Source organism: Phyllostomus discolor, chromosome 12, assembly GCF_004126475.2.
Source record: "Phyllostomus discolor isolate MPI-MPIP mPhyDis1 chromosome 12, mPhyDis1.pri.v3, whole genome shotgun sequence".
In the NCBI taxonomy this organism is placed as follows: domain Eukaryota; kingdom Metazoa; phylum Chordata; class Mammalia; order Chiroptera; family Phyllostomidae; genus Phyllostomus; species Phyllostomus discolor.
This window is the reverse complement of record NC_040914.2, coordinates 30,972,348-30,990,030: the sequence shown is the minus strand read 5'-3', so window position 1 is coordinate 30,990,030 and position 17,683 is coordinate 30,972,348. Positions and strand designations below refer to the sequence as shown.

Here is a 17,683-nt window from a genome sequence, read left to right as displayed (position 1 = left end):
AGAAATAAATGCACGTGTTAAAACAGGACAACGGCGGGAGCCTAGAGCAACGTGGGAAGAAGGCACTGCTCACGAGATGGTGCTGGGAAAACTGGCCCAGGACACGGAGAAGCAAGCAAGCGGGACCTTGAACCTCACTCTGTGTGTATCAGTGGGCCTGGCGGGTGCTGGGGACCTAACCCTAGGTTGTAAAAAAAGTGAACAGGATGTTTTTGTAGAGAAAAGTATCAAGACCCAAATAATCAACACCATGAAAAATGCAGAGGTTTGACATTTTCAAAAATGACATCAAAGGATATTCTGTGAAATATTAATACTCAGGTGACTAAGAAAAGACAATTACAATGTTTAAAACCTATAGGAAATAATATCTAGATATCCAAAGAAGTCTGAAGGGTGAGGTTTGGCAGAAAACAAAATGCAAAACGCAAGCGAAGCGGTCAATACGTTGTAACGACCCAGAGGGACCACTAACAGAATGTGCAGTTGCAAAGGGCCAAATCCTCCACAGCGGCTGCGGGGGCGGAGGAAATGGTCACAAGGCGATGTGGGCAGACTTGCCCCAGAGCTCCACGCAGAGAACAGGTCCAAGGTTCCATGCAGCATCGCACCTGCAGGCAATCCACAACCAGAGCCTGCCAACCACCGCAAAGTGTTGCACAAGCAGTGAACACGTGAGAACATGGGCATCGGCTCCTTCAAAGCAGGTGCCTGCAGCTGGGGACGCGGCCAGCACGAAAGGCCAGCGGAGAGGAAATCAACGCAACGCCCTGAACACGCCGGTGTCAGTGACAGGCTGTGCGTGGACTAGGCCACACTCGGCCCCAAAGGTCCACATCATGAAGTAGAAAGGAAGGAAAGCGAAAAGGAAGCCAGAAGCTCATCAGGATGCTAAAATCAGTTTGAATGATGCTATGTCCACTTGGCAAGGTTGAAGTCCACTGCCTAGGGCCTGGTCATCCACCCCAGTGGCTGGGGTGTGTGTCATGGCTGTGTGAGCACGGGATAACCACTGTAACCAGGCCTCGTTTCCTTATCTACAAAACGAGACATGGATTTGATGACCTAATCTATCAGGTTGCCTATAGCTCTTTCTAGATTCTACAAATTCATAGTTCTTCACTACAAATGGAAAAAGCAGACATCCAAATTGAAAATTAAACAGTATAGATCTTTTCCTTTTAGTTACCAACCTTAGCAAAGGCGATCCTTCTCCAACAAAAAAATAAACTAAAGCAGCCCTGAGGCTGGTCTGGCTCAGTGGATTGAGCATCGTCCTGCAAACGGAAAGGTCACCGGTTCGATTCCCAGTCACGGCATATGCCTCCGTTGCAGGCTGGGATTCTGGCTGACAGCATGTGAGGGCAACCTAGTGATGTGTTTCTCCCTTCCTTCCCTTATCTCTAAAAATAAGTAAAATCTTAAAACAAAAACAACAGATGCCAGCATCCATGAACACGGTACCTTTCCAGCCGACACGTGGCCCCGGTTTTCTGTGGTGGTCCTGTTCTTCCAAAGGTGTGCGGTCCACCTGAATCCCAGAGTCCTCCCTGCTCAAGGGCTGCTGATCGTCTTCGTCCTCACTTTCTTCAGACCAGTTCTGATCAGAAGGGGAGATATGCCTTACCCTGATACACCAGAAGCTATTTATATTAAAAGATCAGGAAAATTTCAGGAGAAATGAAGCTTCTTCTAAGTATCTGGAAAGTCACTATAACAGGGTGACATTATTTCTGGTGGCAGAAATCCCAGCACTCACAGCTCCTCAAAGGATGCTTTAAGTATATGCATTCTGTTCAGCTCTGCAGTACTAATGATTTGACTTGAGCCCTTAATGAGTCTTCCCTAAGAAACTATTCTGACCTTGGCTGGTGTGGCTCAGTGGATTGAGAGCTGGCCTACAAACCAAAGGGTGCCCAGTTCGATTCCCACTCAGGGTAAATGTTTGGGGTGCGGGCCAGGTCCCCAGTAGGGGGCGTGTGAGAGGCAACCACACATTGATGTTTATCTCCCTTTCTGTCTCCCTCCTTTACCCCCCTCTAAAAATAAATAAATAAATAAATAAATAAAGTCTTACTGTTCAGTGAAGAATGTTCCTGTTTCAGCTGACTTGCTGCAGAACAGAGGACCCATAAAAGTCACCCACGTCACTTGGATCAGATATTGTTTCAACAGCAAAACGACTGCCACTTACCGGTGTGTCCGCATCTGGACTCAGGCCAACTTCTTCGCCTTCCAGCAAGTACTTGCCCCAGTCAAAGTCGTCTTTCTTTTCTGAAATGTAACAGAAGAGTCTCATCGATGTTACCAACTGTGTATGAATATATGCAAAACTGTAAGAAAAAAGGCTTCTAACACTCAAAATAAAATGCACTTGGGAAATGATCCGAATACATTTTAAATTTCTTTATCTTCAAATGCAAGTTTTCTCTTTCTATTGGTATCATTGAAAGTAGTGCAACTTAGAAAGTCAGAATTTATATTTTAAATGAAAATTTGCAATCGCAAGTGTATCCAAGGCAACAGAAATATTTTAGTTTCATGGATTGTTTCAAGGTTTTATAAAATCTCGATGTCTAATAATTAAGCAGTGAAACTAAGTTCTCTTTTAGTTTTCCAGATTAAGGCATCTGATAACATACCCACTTCTTTTTCTCTCGGTGTCTCCACGTAACCGCAGTTGGAAGGAGAGTCAGACAGGCAGAGGAGAAGGGACAGTATGGAGTAATGCGCATCTGTCTTGAAAACAAAAGTGAAGAACGTGAACCACACTGAGGTTGCCGAGAGCTTTTAAGACTAGTTTGAGTACAGAAAACGTAATCCCTGGTTGGTGCAACTCAGTGGACTGAGCATGGGCCTGTGAACCAAAGGGTTGAGGCTTCGATTTCCAGTCAGGCCACAAGCCTGGGTTGCAGGTCAGGTCCCCAGTAGGGGGCGCATGAGAGGCAACCACACACTGATGTTTCTCTTCCTCTCTGTCGTCTTCCCTTCTCCTCTCTTTGAAAATAAACAAGTAAAATTTAAAAAAAAAAAGAAAAGAAAAGATAATTCCAGACAGTATGACCTCAATCGTTTTTCTGGGTGAGAAAACAGGAATTACAGTGAAACGACTCCTAAGCTCTAAACTATTCTTTTAGATTTTATTTTTCAGTTGCAGTCGACATTCAATAATATTTCGTGTTGCTTTCAGGTGGACAGCACAGTGGTTAGACAGTCATAGATTTTACCTAGTGTGTCCCTGGAAATTTAAGTACCCACCTGACATCATAGTCATTACAGTACTATTGATCGTACTTCCTATGCCGTACTTCACATCCCTGTGACTGTGTGTTTATTTTTTAGAGAGAGGGGACTGAACCAGCGACCTTTCACTTTAAGGGATGATGCCCAACCAACGGGGCCACACCGGGCAGGGGACCCATGAGTGGTTGGTGACAGCCAATCTGTACTCCATCTCTTCACCTTTTCACCCCAACCTACCCCCTCCCCCGCCGTGGCCACGGCCAGTCTGTCCTCTGTATCTGTGAGTCTGTGTCTGTTTGTTTATCTTGCCTTCCACAGTCCACACAAAACTGAAATTGTATGATATTCGTCCTTCTTTGCCTGAGTTATTTCACTTAGCGTAACACCCTCTGGGTCCTTCCATGCTGTTGCAAAGGCTAAGATTTCATTCTTTTTTTTTTGGCTGAGTATGATTCCATTGTATATGTGTACTGTTCTGAGCTACTTTGAGAGTGCAAATGTGTACACACGAGGAACCTGTCAAAAACGCATTACCCAAATCATAACTCGGAACCGTCTGACAAACCTAAGTTGAGGGACATGCTACCAAGTAATTGGCCTGTGCAATCCTGAACGTCAAGGTCAAGAAAAAGAAAGGCCAAGGAACTGTGCCCTGTCAGACGCCACTGGGAGAACTGGAGGCAAGGGAGCACAGGGTTTCTTTTACTATTCTTTAACTTTTCTTCCTGCTTTTTTAAAACATAAACTACATTGATTAAGTTACATATACAAATTTACCAAAAAATGAAAACACCCCAAATATGCTAAAAGCCATAAACTGTGCATGCAGGCAGGGTGAGGGACGTCTCTGACGTTCAAAGCCACGTCCGCTCTCCCCACTCTGTGGTCCAGAGCATCTTGTGTGCTTCTCCCAGTGTTTGTTGTTGTCATTACTCGGTGATGCTGAGTCTTCTGTATTCTGTATTCCTACCACTCAGTATGAAGCTAAGGACTGAGCAGACACTTGGTAAGCTTTCCCGGAAATGAGAAAGTAATAAATCACTAATAAGGTTCCAAGGAGCTGCCCGTTAGTTCAGAATTCCTCACCTGCTCAAAAATGCCTGACACTTTGGGAAAGATGGAGGCGTGGGTACACAAAGCTCGCCTCCTCACACAACCACAGCAATCACTACAACTACAAAATGATCACCCAGAATAATTGATGAGCTGTATGGAAGTCTTAAAACCAAGGAATTAAAGAACTCACATTCAACCGGACGCAGAGGAGGGGCGGACATGTGAAGATGCGGGGCAGGTGTGGTGGATAAAATAGGGAGGGATACTTTAGGAGCAGGGGGTCCCAGCTCCACACCAGACCACCCAGCCCAGGGCTCCAGTGCCAGGAATAGAAGTCCCCATGACTTCTGACTATAATAACCAATAAGTAGTGGGGACAGTGGGAGAAACTTTCGGATTCTTAGGCGTCTCCTCTTAAAGGGTCCGCAATGGACTTAGGACTCACACACTCCCTCTCTCAGGGCTCCAGCACCGGGGCAGCAGCTGAGGGGTGCCGGTGGCATATGGGGAGAAACTGAAGCATGTGGCATCAGGGCGAGTGCTGGGGGACAGCTTCCTCCGGGACAAAAGTCCAGGGGCCAGGCATCGGCCATCGTCCCTCTTCTAAGCCTTCCCAAAGGCAGAGCCACAGAGCAGCTACATTGTATCTTAGGCTCCACCCACCTGGTTCACACGGGTGGCCCTGCTCTGGCAAGTACGTAAGGCTCCACCCCATTCAATTTAAGGGTGCACCTATCTACGTCAGGCTGCACCAGTAGACAAGGAGTCAAAGCAGCTCTACCCAATACACAGGAACAAACACAGGAAGGCCGCTGAAATGAGGAGACAAAGAAACGTGGCCCAATGAAAGAACAGATCAAAACTCCAAAAAAAAGAAATAAACAAAATGGAATAAAGCAATCTATCACATGCAGAGTTCAAAACACTGGTTATCAGGATGCTGAAGGAACTGAGCGAGGACCTCAGCAGCATAAAAAAGATCCAGTCAGAAACGAAGGTTATACAAAGTGAAATGAAAAAACTACAGGGGATGAACGGTGGAACGGATGAAGCCAAGAATCAAATCAATGATTTGGAATATAAGGGGAAAGAAATTCATTCAGAACACCAAGAAGAAAAAAGAATCCAAAAAAATGAGGATACGGGTAGGAGCCTCTGGGACAACTTCAAGAATTCCAACATTCGCATCATAGGGGCGCCAGAAGGAGAAGAGAAAGAGGAAGAAACTGGAAATCTATTTGAAAAAACAATGAAAGAAAACTTCCCTCATTTGGCAAAGGAAACAGACATGCAAGTCCAGGAAGCACAAAGAGTCCCAAACAGGATGGACCCAAAGAGGACCATGCAAGACACATCATAATTAAAATGCCAAAGTTAAAAATAAAGAGAATCTTAAAAGCAGCAAGAAAAAGGCAGTCACCATATTTTCAGACTATAAGACGCACCCCCCCCCGCCCCCCATTTGGGATGAATAATGATTGTTAATGAGTTCAGTTTGATTGCTGTTGAGTTCAGTTTACATTTACATTGGTGAAATATTATGTTCTTTATATTATTAAATATTTTACCAAATTTTTGCTTCAAAATTTTTCCCTCTATTTTCCTCCTTTAGAGGTTTCCACCTCTAAAACCTAGGTGTATCTTATGGTCCGAAAAATACAGTACCTACAGAGGCGTTCCTGGAAGACTCTCAGCTGATTTCTCAACAGAAACTTTCCAGCCTAGAAGGGACAGGCAAGAAGTATTCAAAGTGAAGAAAAGCAAGGGACCTACAGCCAAGATGACTCTACCCAGCAAAGCTATCGTTTAGAATCGAAGGGCAGATAAAGTGCTTCCCAGACAAGGAGAAACTAGAGGAGTTCTTCATCACTAAACCATTATTATACGAAATGTTAAAGAGAATTATATCAGAAAATGAAGAAGGTCAAAACTATGAACATTAAAATGGCAATAAATTGACAACTATCAATTCAATCTAAAAATCAAACTAAGTAAACAAGCAGAACAGGAACTGAACCACAGATGTGGAGATCATTTGGAGGGTTATCAGTTGGGTGGGGAAAGGGAGAGAATGGGGGAAAGGTACAGGAATTAAGAAGTATAAATTTGTAGTTACAGAATACAAATGGGGACATTAAGAAGAGCATAGGAAATGAAGTAGCCAAAGAACTTCCATGCACAACCCAGGACATGAACTAAGAGGAGGGATTGCCAGAGGGAACGGGGGTATCAGATAAAGGGGGGCAAAAGGGGAAAAAAATTGAACAACTATAATAGCATAATCAATAAAATATATTTTTAGGGATGCCTGAAATTCCTTCACCAAGATTTTTTTAAAATTTGAATTACTGACATTAGAGAGAGGGGGTGAGGAAAGGGAAACATCAATTTCTTGCTCCACTTACTGATACATTCATTTGTTGATTCTTATATGTGCCCCGACTGGGGATCGAACTTGTAACTTTGGTGTACCGGGACAACACTAACCAACTCACTCCCCAGCCCAGGCCCACAGAGAATTTTATTCCTCCCGAGAAAAGTCATCTAATATGCAAATACAGCTGACCCTTGAACAACTTGAGGATGAAGGGTACTGGCTGTCCACACGGTGAAAAGTCCACATACAAGTTAATCTGCACATGCAGGTTCCCAACCGTCAGCTGACCCTTGAACAACCTGGGCTTGACTCTGTGGCTCAACTGAAGTCTGTGGGTCACAGCACACAGCAGGTCCCATGCACATCACGCCGACGTGGTTCAAGGGCCAACTGTAATTGAAGGAAATAAGTCTCACTGTATAAATCTATTATTTAGTAACAATTGCTGTCAGATTGGGCTATTTGTAGGGAAAGGGGGGCTCTATGCACCTGAAGAAGGTGCAAGTTACCACAGAAAGTTGAAGGGCATGTGTACAGTACTTTGCTTCTGGCATAATGCAGGACAGCGGTCTTCAAATCTTCTCCACAAAAGCTAATTATAAAGGTACATGAGCCCTAGCTGGTGTGGATCAGCAGATTGAGTGCTGGCCTGCAAACCAAAAAGTCACAGGTTCGATTCCCAGTCAAGGCACATGCCTGGGTTGAGGGCCAGGCCCCCAGTAGGGGGCGCATGAAAGACAACCACACATTGATGTTTCATTCCCCCTCTCCCTCCCTTCCCCTCTCTACATAAACAAATAAAATCTTAGAGTGCTGGTGCATAGCAAGTGTTAATTCATAAAAACAACTCTTCGACATGCCCTTTCTCCTTTCTGTCCCATCCACTCCCTTCCTTCCTTGTTGAGCCCTTAGGACATCAGATCCTGGTTATTACCAAACTGTCTCAGAAACAATGCGTCACACCCAGCATTTAGCTGTCCCGGCTGGGAGGGGTGGGGGGCAGTCACTGAGTCCACGCGATGTGGCATTTGCTGGCTCTTTGTAAAATTGCCCAGAGGACCACAAGTACTGCTTCACACAGGCAGTTTGGCAATGAGGGTCCAGAGAAACCAAAGCTATTTCAGGGGGATGGTGGGATTCCAGGGCACGTAAACTCGGGGTGGCCGATGCCCTGCTGTGCGGAGCCCCGTGACTCTCTCACAGGTGGGGGGCCACGCCAGGCATCAGCTGGCTGCGGCTTCACTCCCCAAGAAGCAGGAGTGACTTCGGTTTCCACTCGCACCAATCGTTGGTTCAGTTTCATTCAGTTGTGGATCAGTAAGGTGGTAAATGATAGGGTTCTTCTTTCGGGATCAGTATTTATTGATTGGTACTGCCACTAATAAGGCAGGCTTTACCACGGGGAAAGAACAGGCAAAGCCTCAGGTCCGCTGACCACAGAAATAGAGTTTCAGTTGAGCTACAGATAACACCTTGCTTTCAGTTGCATTTCAGGCCCAGGCCCATACAACCCCAAATAACCCCAGGGACCACACCCTGGGGAACCAGACAGAGCAACAGGGTGGCTGACATCAGGACCTAATACAACAACCAACTACTCCCTTCCCTGGCCTCGGCCCCGGCCCACCGGCAGAGCCTATGAACTGAAGCCTTTAGCTGCCCTGATTAACATTTTTTCTCTATACAACCACCGCCTGGAAGCCACCAGGGAGCCAGGCCATGAGCACTAGCTCACCTGTGACTGGGACTCTGCACCATTTCCTCCATAGGACACCCTTCCTTTCTTGGCTGCAAACTGCTGACTGCATTTGATTGGGCTGTGATGCGCACAGGCAGACCAGCCACCTCAGGTAAGAATGGTGTGTTTAAGGCCCAATGGTCTGGGGCCATGTACCCTCCTCCCTCCCGCCCTATCAGAGTGGCGTTCAACCAGGGCCGGACAGGAAGTGACAACAGCAGCCTCATGGCCATTGTCAGGGGAGAGTCACCTGGACCCTAGAGCTGTCGGTTAAAGCGGCGACTGCAATGGCAGGTGAGCAGGGCAGCCAGTGATGGGGCCTCTGTGCGGCACACTGTGGGCCAGGGGACCAGCCGAAGGCTTCCCAGGCAGCTCCTGGCTGCCAGACAGCCCAAGGGGGTTGCTGAGCTCGCCACACATCTCAGGGTGACTAGAGGCTATGACACATGCATAGAAGAGACTGGCATGGATCCACCCCACCCACACGTACTAGACCACAGGAGTCAGAATCCATGCACAGAGAGGACGAGGACCAACAGAGCGTGAGCCAAGGCAGGCTCCAAAATGGCCTGAAGTGCCCTGGCTCACGTGGCTCAGTGGATTGAGTGCTGGCCTGTAAAGCAAAGAGTCACCGGTTCAATTCCCAGTCAGGGCACCTGCCTAGGTTGCAGGCCAGGTACCTGGTTGGGGGTGTACAGCTGCAGGCGCACAGAGAAACAACTGAAGATGGGGATGAAAAGGTCAAAGTCAAGTCAGAGGTTACGCTCACTGTGCTATTCTGCATGACATGGGTTGGGGAGGGGCACCGGTATCTGTTGATGTTGCTGGGACCCACGGGGCCTGGTATGTACCGAGGGCTCTAAAAAAAAAAGTGCCACTCTTTTTACTATTAACACTATGGTATCGTAGGATTGAATGTCTTCATTCAATTCCACAGGCTCCCCAGAAAGCTGCTGACAAGGTCGCAGGGAGCAATCTCCCCCAATGGCACACACTCAGAGAGACTGCGGCTCTCTCTTCTCCAGAAATACCTTCAGAGCCCTCCCTGAAGGTGTCTGAGGCTCTCTTCCATGGGACACCAACTTTCACAGCACAGAGTGGCCCAGGGGTGTCCAACCTTTTGGCGCCTCTGGGCCACACTGGAAGAAGAGTTGTTTTGGGCTATGCGTTTAATACACAAACAGTAACGAAAACAGATGAGCGAAAAAAAAAAAAAGGTTTTAAGGACATTTACAATTTGGTGTTGGGCCACATTCACAGCTATCCTGGGCCACATGTGTCCGGTGACCGTGGGCCAGACACCCTGCTGAACAAAGAGACAGCCTCGTGCAACAGAGGTCACTGGGAAGGTCAAGCCAGTTGGCTGACGCCTAGCTGACCCAGCTGGGAACCCCAGAAAGGTCTTTAAGACTGGCGCTCCACTGGCTTCCGACACAGAACCCGAGCCCTGAGGGTACCCTGTGGAGACGGGTTTGTGTATGCTAGAGCACAGGTGGCAAACGAGTGGTCCGTGGGTCAACACCTTGTTTTATCCGGCCGGGCACCTTGTTTCTACCCAGTGGCAGCACTGAGCTCTCTCGTTTAACTGTTAAGGAGTAGTTACATGCATACAGTCCTAAAATTACACTCAGCCCCTTGAAGGCAACCGTGAGGCTCATGTGGCCCCTGGTGACAATGAGTTTGACACCCCTGAGCTAGAGGCTTCAGGTCACACACCAGACTTCTGACAGCACCAATGTGCCTTACAGTGAATGCCTGTTTTCGTCCGCTTGCGGTCATCGGATGGACCTCTGTGGGGCTGCAGACCGAGTGGCAGGGTCAGCCACGTGGGCACTGTGTGTCCATGTGACAGACCCCGAACAAAGGCCCTGGGCACCAGGGCACCGGGGAGCTTCCCTGGTTCTCGCGAGGCACTGTGTGTGTGCAGTCACACACTGTCACTGCACGAACCAAGGGCGCTCCCTTCCTCGTGACTCCACTGGGAAGGAACCCTGGAGAGCTGGTGCCTGGTTTCTCCCGGCTGTCACCCCGGGAATCGTTTCCCTTTGCTCCTTTTAATCCGTATCATTCCAGTGTAATCAACCGTACCAGGAAGGGGGCAGCTTTTGTAAAGTTTTGTAAACCCCTCTAGTAGAGAATGCTCAAGCCTCAGGGTGAGCTTGGGGACCTATGATGGAATCTGAAAGTGCTTACGGCACCATTTCATAGGTTGTTTTTATTACCAAGGGCTGAGAAGCCAGGTAAAACGGAGGCCCACCTTCAGGCCACCGACTGGTAACAGTTAGGAACCAGGCCGCCCGTAGGAGGGGAGCTTGACTGTAATGTGCTTCAATCTTCCCGAAACCATCCCCCCACCCTGGTCTGTGGAAAAACTGTCTTCCACAAAACCTGTCCCTGGTGCCAAAAAGGTTGGGGACCGCTGATTGAAAACACTTCAGCTAGCCGCAGCCAGTGTGGCTTGGTTGGTTGGGTGTTCTCCCACAAACCTAAAGGTCGCTGGTTCGATTACAAGTCAATGTTTCTCTCTTTCTCCCTCCCTTCCTCTCTCTCTAAAAATAAAATAAAATAGCCCTGGCTGGCATAGCTCAGTGGATTGAGCACTGGCTGTGAATCAAGGGGTCTTCGATTCCCAGTCAGGGCTCATGCCTGGGTTGCAGGCCAGGTCCCCAGTAGGGGCCGTGAGAGAGGCAACCACACATTGATGTTTCTCTCCCTCTCTTTCTCCCTCCCTTCCCCTTTCTCTAAAATTGAATAAATAAAATCTTTTAAAAAATAAAAATAAAATAAAAATTAAGAAACAAAAACACTTAAGATAGCCAGATAGTGCTATAATTCATGCCAATCTCTGATCTCAATGTTCCTAGGAGGCTAGGACTGAAATAAATACCCAAGAGCTTGTTCATTCCCTCAAGCCTGAGTCACACTGGGTTCCAGGTAACACTTGGGTCAGTTTCCACGGTATTCTGCTCTAGCCAGTGAACAATACTAAGAGAATGAATGTTTAACTGGCAGAAACGAGCTGCCAACAATCAGACTGGAAGTGGTAAAATGCACAAGAGACCTCATGGTATTATAATGCCTACCTTTGTCTCCTTTGTGCTCGGAAGTGATGCATTGAGAAATTCCTCAGTTAATCTCTTCCAACTAGCAGCTTTACCGAGATCGGAATGAATGATGAATTTTTCATAAATTCTAAAACATAGTTTTGAAAGTCAATGGACGGTCATAAAGCTCTATGAATGAAAAGATCTACATGGATAGACATATATATGAAATCAACTTACCCTTCTATGGTCTTTTCTACTTTGTGACTGTTCACATCCAAGAAACGATGGAATCTAGGAGATCAAATGCAATTCTTGTATCAACCCCGTCACCTCGATAAGCAGACTAGCATCACTGCCTCCCATGTCCCGGACACACCCTACACTCAGTGACATGCAGGAGCGCTCCTCTGTTGCTGTATCCCCTCGCCATCCAGGGAACGACCTCGGCATCTGAGAGGGCTCAGGCTCCTTCCAGTGGGACACAGGTCCTCCTGAGCCGCCCCACCCTGTCCTCTGGCTCCTCCATCTTCCCACAATGCCCTGTGTCTGAGCCCAACACAGCACATCCTGTATCAGAGTGCCTAACCTTTTTATGCTATAGGGAGCCCAGTGAAGGTAAGACCCTCTCTCAGAATATTTTTTTAAAGATTTTATTTATATATTTTCAGAGAAAGGATAGGGGAGAGAGAAAGAGAGGGAGAGAAACATCAATGTGCAAGAGAAACATCAGTTGGTTGCCTCTTGCACATCCCCAACCGGGGGGACTGTCCACAACCCAGGCTTGTGCCCTGACTGGGAATCATGCTGGTGACCCTTCTGTTCACAGGCTGGCACTCACTCCACTGAGTCACACCAGCCAGGTCAGAACGTCTTTTATTTATTTATTTTTAGAGAGGGAAGGGAGGGAGAAAGAGAGAGAGAAACATCAATGTGCGGTCGCTGGGGGCCATGGTCTGCAACCCAGGAATGTGCTCTGACTGGGAATCTAACATGCAATGCTTTGGTTTGCAGCCCGCGCTCAATCCACTGAGCTATGCCAGCCAGGTCAGGGCAGAATGTCTTTTAAATCGCAAAATGAAATATACAACGGTAGCCCCGGCTGGCGTAGCTCAGTGGATTGAGCACGGGCTGGGAACCAAAGGGTCCCAGGTTCGATTCCCAGCCAGGGTACATTCCTGGGTTGCAGGCCAGAAGCCCCAGCAACCGCACACTGATATGTCTCTCTCTCTCTCTCTCTCTCTCTCTCTCTCTCTCTCTCTCCCTCCCTCCCTTCCCTCTCTAAAAATAAATAAATAAAATCTTAAAAAAAAAAAAAAAAGAAATATACAACGGTAACTGAAAATAGTGAAATACAGTTGTGAAGTGTTCCTAAAAGTGTGGCATAAAATGAGACATTCCCTTTTTTTTCTTTAATACGCACCTGAGGGCATTTTTTCATTGCTTTCAGGAAGGAAGGGAGAGAGGGGGAGGAGGCGGGGGGAGGGGGAGAGAGAGAGAGAGAGAGATACACACAGACAGACAGACAGACACTACACACACCTATTGGCTGCCTCTAGCATGCGTCCCAACCAGGGATTGAATCCACAACCTAACGGGGGATGGAACCTACCAACCTTCTGGTATACCAGACGATACTCCAACCAAATGAGCCACACCGGCCAAGGCAAGGCATTTCTTTGTAAAAGCATTAAGTAACAAGGTCTAGCAGTGGGTCCATAGCTAACATTAAAGTGACATAAACAATATGTAGATATATCGACAACTAAAATATGACCTAAAACATGTGATTTCTACTGCTGATACACTCACAGGTAAGCTAATATTGCTTGTTGCTTTCATTCATAATTGAAAGAAATGTTACTCTTTAGTTAGAGGTTGGTGGACATTTTTTCTCGTCTACATTCATAACACCTGAATTCTATCTTCAGGCCCTCGTGTTAAGAAGGCCTATTCTGGCCCTGACTGATGTGGTTCAGTAGATTGAGCACTAGCCTGCAAACCAAAGGGTCACCAGTTCAATTCCCAGTCACGGTACATGCATAACTTGCCAGCCAAGTCCCCAGTAGGGGGCGTGAGACATAACCACACATTGATGTTTCCTTCCCTTCCCTTCTCTAAAAATAAATAAAATCCTTAAAAGTAAACATAATAAAGGCCTATCCTAGATGATATGTGATGATATGTGATTAACTTCAATTTCTCTCTCCCTTAAGGACAAAATGTATCTCACCTATCTCTGAATTTCTAGGGCTTACAACATGGCTGCAATTTTTAAAAGCCAAAAAAATTGTTCATGTTTCTGATGGATTAAGAGTTCATGAAACCACAGTATAGCACAATGACTCTTGTTTTCCACTTTTCAGTATCAGAGCCAACAATCGGTATTTAAACGAAGTAAATGACATTACCAGGTAACATTAATTCTATCCTCTAAATGGCCAAGTGGAACGGTACTTCACCTATTATAATGCATTTAGTTTCTCAATGTGTAGAAGGAGATGGTAACTTTTAGTCGTTCCCAACCCTCAAATGATGTCCGTCCACTTACTGCCATTTAGAAAGGTCAATACAGAAATTATTTGGGCTACAGCATTTAAATTTGTCTTTGTAGCGTTCTTCACAATAGCCAAACTATGGAAACAACCCAAATGCCCATGAATAGATGACTGAAGAGAAAAGATGTGGTACATACGCACAGTGGACTATGACTTAGCTATAAAAGAGAATGAAATCTTACCCTGGCCGCGTAGCTCACTTTGTTAGAGCATCTTCCTGGTAATGCCTAGGTTCTAGGTTCGATCCCTGGTTGGTGCATATACAAGAAGCAAGCAATGACTACATCAATAATTGCAACACTAAATGGATGTTTCTCTCTCTTCCCTTTCCTCTCTCTAAAATATCAATAAGATAAAATTTTTTCAAAAGTGAAATCTTACCACTTGTGAAAACAGGGATGGACCTAGAAGGTATCGTACAAAATGAAAAAGTCAGTCAGAGAAACTCAAATACCATATGACTTCACTTATATGTGGAATCTAAAGAGCGAAAGAAACAAACACGCAAAACAGAAACTCATAAACACAGAAAAAGCTGACGTTTGCCAGAGGGGAGGGGCGTTGGGAGACTGGGTGACAAAGGTGAGAGATTAAGCAGCAAAATTGACAGTTACAAAATAGTCACAGGGATGCAAAGTACAGCATAGGAAATATAGTCAACAATATTGTAATAACTGTACATGGTGCCAGGTGGGTGCTAAACTTATAGGAAGGTCACTTCTTAAATTATATAAATATCTCACCACTATGCCAGGGAGGTCAAACTCATTTTCACGGGGTGGGGGGCACAGCAGCCTTGGGGTTGCCTTCAAAGGGCTGAATGTAATTTCAACTCCTTAACAAGGAGTTAAGAGTTAAGGAGTAGTTACATTTATACAGTCCTAAAATCATTTCGGCCCTTTGAAGGCAACCACAAGGTTGATGTGGCCCCCGGTGAAAATGACTTTGACACCCCTGCACTATGCTGTACAGTTGAAAGTAATACAAAATAATACTGAATGTCAACTGTAACAGAAAAATAAAAAATAAGGGTGGAGGTAGAAGAGGGAACAGGGGGACAAGTGGACACAGAAGGAGACTTGACTTGGGGTGGTGAACACGTAATACGATACACAGATAATGGATTGTAGAATTGTACAGCTGAAACCTATATAATTTTATTAACCATGGTGAGCCCAATGAAGTCGATTAAAAAAATAAAAAGAAACTCTTAAAAAGGAAGCCATGGCTGGGATAGCTCAGTGGATTGAGTGGTGGCCTGCAAACCAAAGGGTCATTGGTTCAATTTCCTGCTAGGGCAGAGGCCTGGGTTGTGGGACAGGTTCCCAGTAGGGGGCACCCGAGAGGTAACCACACAGGGATGTCTCTCCCTCTTTCTCAGTCCCTTCCCCTGTATAAAAATAAACAAAAAAAATCTTAAAAAAAGAAAAAACCTTAAAAAGGAAAAATAACTCATTCAACCTCTAGGAAAAGCATTGTTTTATTTGACCTATTCACACATTGCAATATTTATGTTACACTTAAAAACTGAGTTTATTATTTCAGAAACTTGGCGGGCTTTTACCTCAGTGGTTAGTCTTTGTAAACCAAGTAGGCACTTTATATATGATCATTAAGGTTGAAAGTCCAGATTACTCATTTTGCAAAACTATTTAGTCCTCAAGATTTCTACTGAAATTACACGGTTAGAGTATTAACGCCACCAACATACTTTAAGTAGTACAATTCCATTACAGGAGATTATCTTAACAGTGCTGTCTAATTTTCATCGTCCATAAACAAAAATAGGAGCTCTGACTTCACCTAAGCATCTAAAAACTACGTCAATCTCGGGATTGTACTAGAGGGTGTATGGGCGGCTTCGTCACTACAAGGCAGTAACTGTTCCAGATGTTGGGATGAGAAATGACCCAAACAGACCCCCAGGGTGGGACGGACCTCCGGGCTGGAGTGCGGGGGCAGGGGCGGGCAGTCAGCCCCACACAAGTGACCCTCGCGTCCTGCTCAGCCCTCCGCGGAAGGAAAAAGGAGACCCAGGAGCGAGCGGTCTGGAGCGACCCCAGCAGGCACAGGACGCCCAGAGATCGCCGTTTGAACTAGGCGCGACCATTACTTTGCCCTAAATCTCACTGGCCCATCCATTCAAAAGAGCGTGCTGCGTTGGGTGCTGCGCTCGGTGCGGCGAGGGAGGACGCCTACCGGGCAGACTCAGGTCCCGCACGACCGACGACCGGACCCGGCGGGCACCAGGGCAGTGCAGACCCTGACCAACCCTTTCCTGGCCCCGCCCAGCATCACGCCTCGCACCTGAAGTTGGACCAGGCGAAGTTCAGGCACAGCTGGAAGTTGGGGTCCGCCTCATCCCAGAGGCCTGCCACATGGCGCACGAGCTCGCGCACATCGCGCTCCTGCTGTCTGTCCAGCCGACTCCAGGACGGGCCTGGCCGCGCCATCTTTCCCCGCCTCCCGGGCGCCCAGCCTGAGTCGCTCTCGCGAGAGTTCGCGACCCCTCTGCATTGCTCGGGAGGAAGGTGAGGTAGTTCTCGCGAGAACTCGCGGTCCCGCCACCCTGAGGCGCGGGTGTCATCCTAGTTGTGACTGCAGTGTGCGTTTTCCAGCCTTCCGTTGGTAGATTTAGGAGTTAGACTCCTAACTCCTAAAGTTTTGTACGTCGGATTAAAACCTTGATGATTTTAACTTCTGATGTTTTTAGAGCAGCCGGTTAGTTGTCATTCAGTGTTCCCATTTGCACCTGCCTTTTCAGGTACCAGAAAATGGCATTTGTCCGTCCTTCTCCAACCTTGCTTGTCCTTCCGGAGGTGATCTGCGGAGAGACCATCTGCGGAGAGATCCGGAGGTGATCTCTCAGTTTTCCCCACTCTGTCTGCACGGGGCACGCTGCGTAGTGCGCACTGCAGCGGTTGTCAGCAACGCGGGAGGACTGGATAAACTCCATCAGACAAAGCTGTCGTTTGTGAAATAAAACTCTACCTCTAAGCTGTTTCTTTCAAGATTTTTAACTTTCAGATTTTATTTATTTTTAGAGAGAGAGGAAGGAAGGGACAACGAGAGGGAAACTTCAAAATGTGGTTGCCTCTCCCGCACCCTCTACTGGGGACCTGGCTTGCAAACCATGCATGTGCCTTGACTGGGAATCCAAACCGGGACCCTTTGGTTTGCAGGCCAGCGCTCAATCCACTGAGCCACACCAGCAAGGCTCTAACCTGTTTCTGTTAAGTATTGCTCATAACCATTTGGAAGCCTATTACATAGATGTCTATAGTTTTTCTTTCAGGGATCGTGTAGGTTTTCCTGTAGTTTATTATATTGCATTCCTATAGTTAAGGAATTTCCTAAATGAAATTACAGCATGTGGATAGTGAGAGAAGAGATAGGGATACTTGACCAGGTAATAATGAATGTGGGCCCACGGACAAAAGACCGCTTGTGCCACTGGATCAGCCACCACATACCAATGTGTGTGAACTTAGTTACTCTAGTCTGCAACCCATCAGAAGCAGTGAATATTTGTTCTTCCATATTTTGCTAGCATAGAGAACCCTCCGTCACCTCTCCCCCTTATCTGCAGCCGATGTACATTTTTCAAAAAACACCTCAAACTTTTCACCGTAAACCGGGGAGGCTGCGAACAGGTGCCGAGCACCGC

The 17,683-nt window shown here is 46.7% G+C and overlaps 1 protein-coding gene across 1 annotated transcript in view; it reads right to left on the bottom strand.

The window, feature by feature from the left end:
* The window catches only part of LOC114489791 (gamma-tubulin complex component 5-like), a 31,724-nt gene extending 15,251 nt beyond the window's left edge, over positions 1-16,473 (bottom strand). The window contains exons 1-6 of the mRNA XM_036013545.1: positions 16,324-16,473; positions 11,699-11,752; positions 11,498-11,606; positions 2,643-2,739; positions 2,195-2,274; positions 1,465-1,600 (exon numbers count right to left, since the gene is read on the bottom strand). Coding sequence (XP_035869438.1) covers positions 1,465-1,600; positions 2,195-2,274; positions 2,643-2,739; positions 11,498-11,606; positions 11,699-11,752; positions 16,324-16,469 — 622 coding nt within the window. The 5' untranslated portion in view covers positions 16,470-16,473. The remainder of the gene's footprint in view (positions 1-1,464; positions 1,601-2,194; positions 2,275-2,642; positions 2,740-11,497; positions 11,607-11,698; positions 11,753-16,323) is intronic.
* Between the last annotated feature and the right edge of the window lie 1,210 nt (positions 16,474-17,683).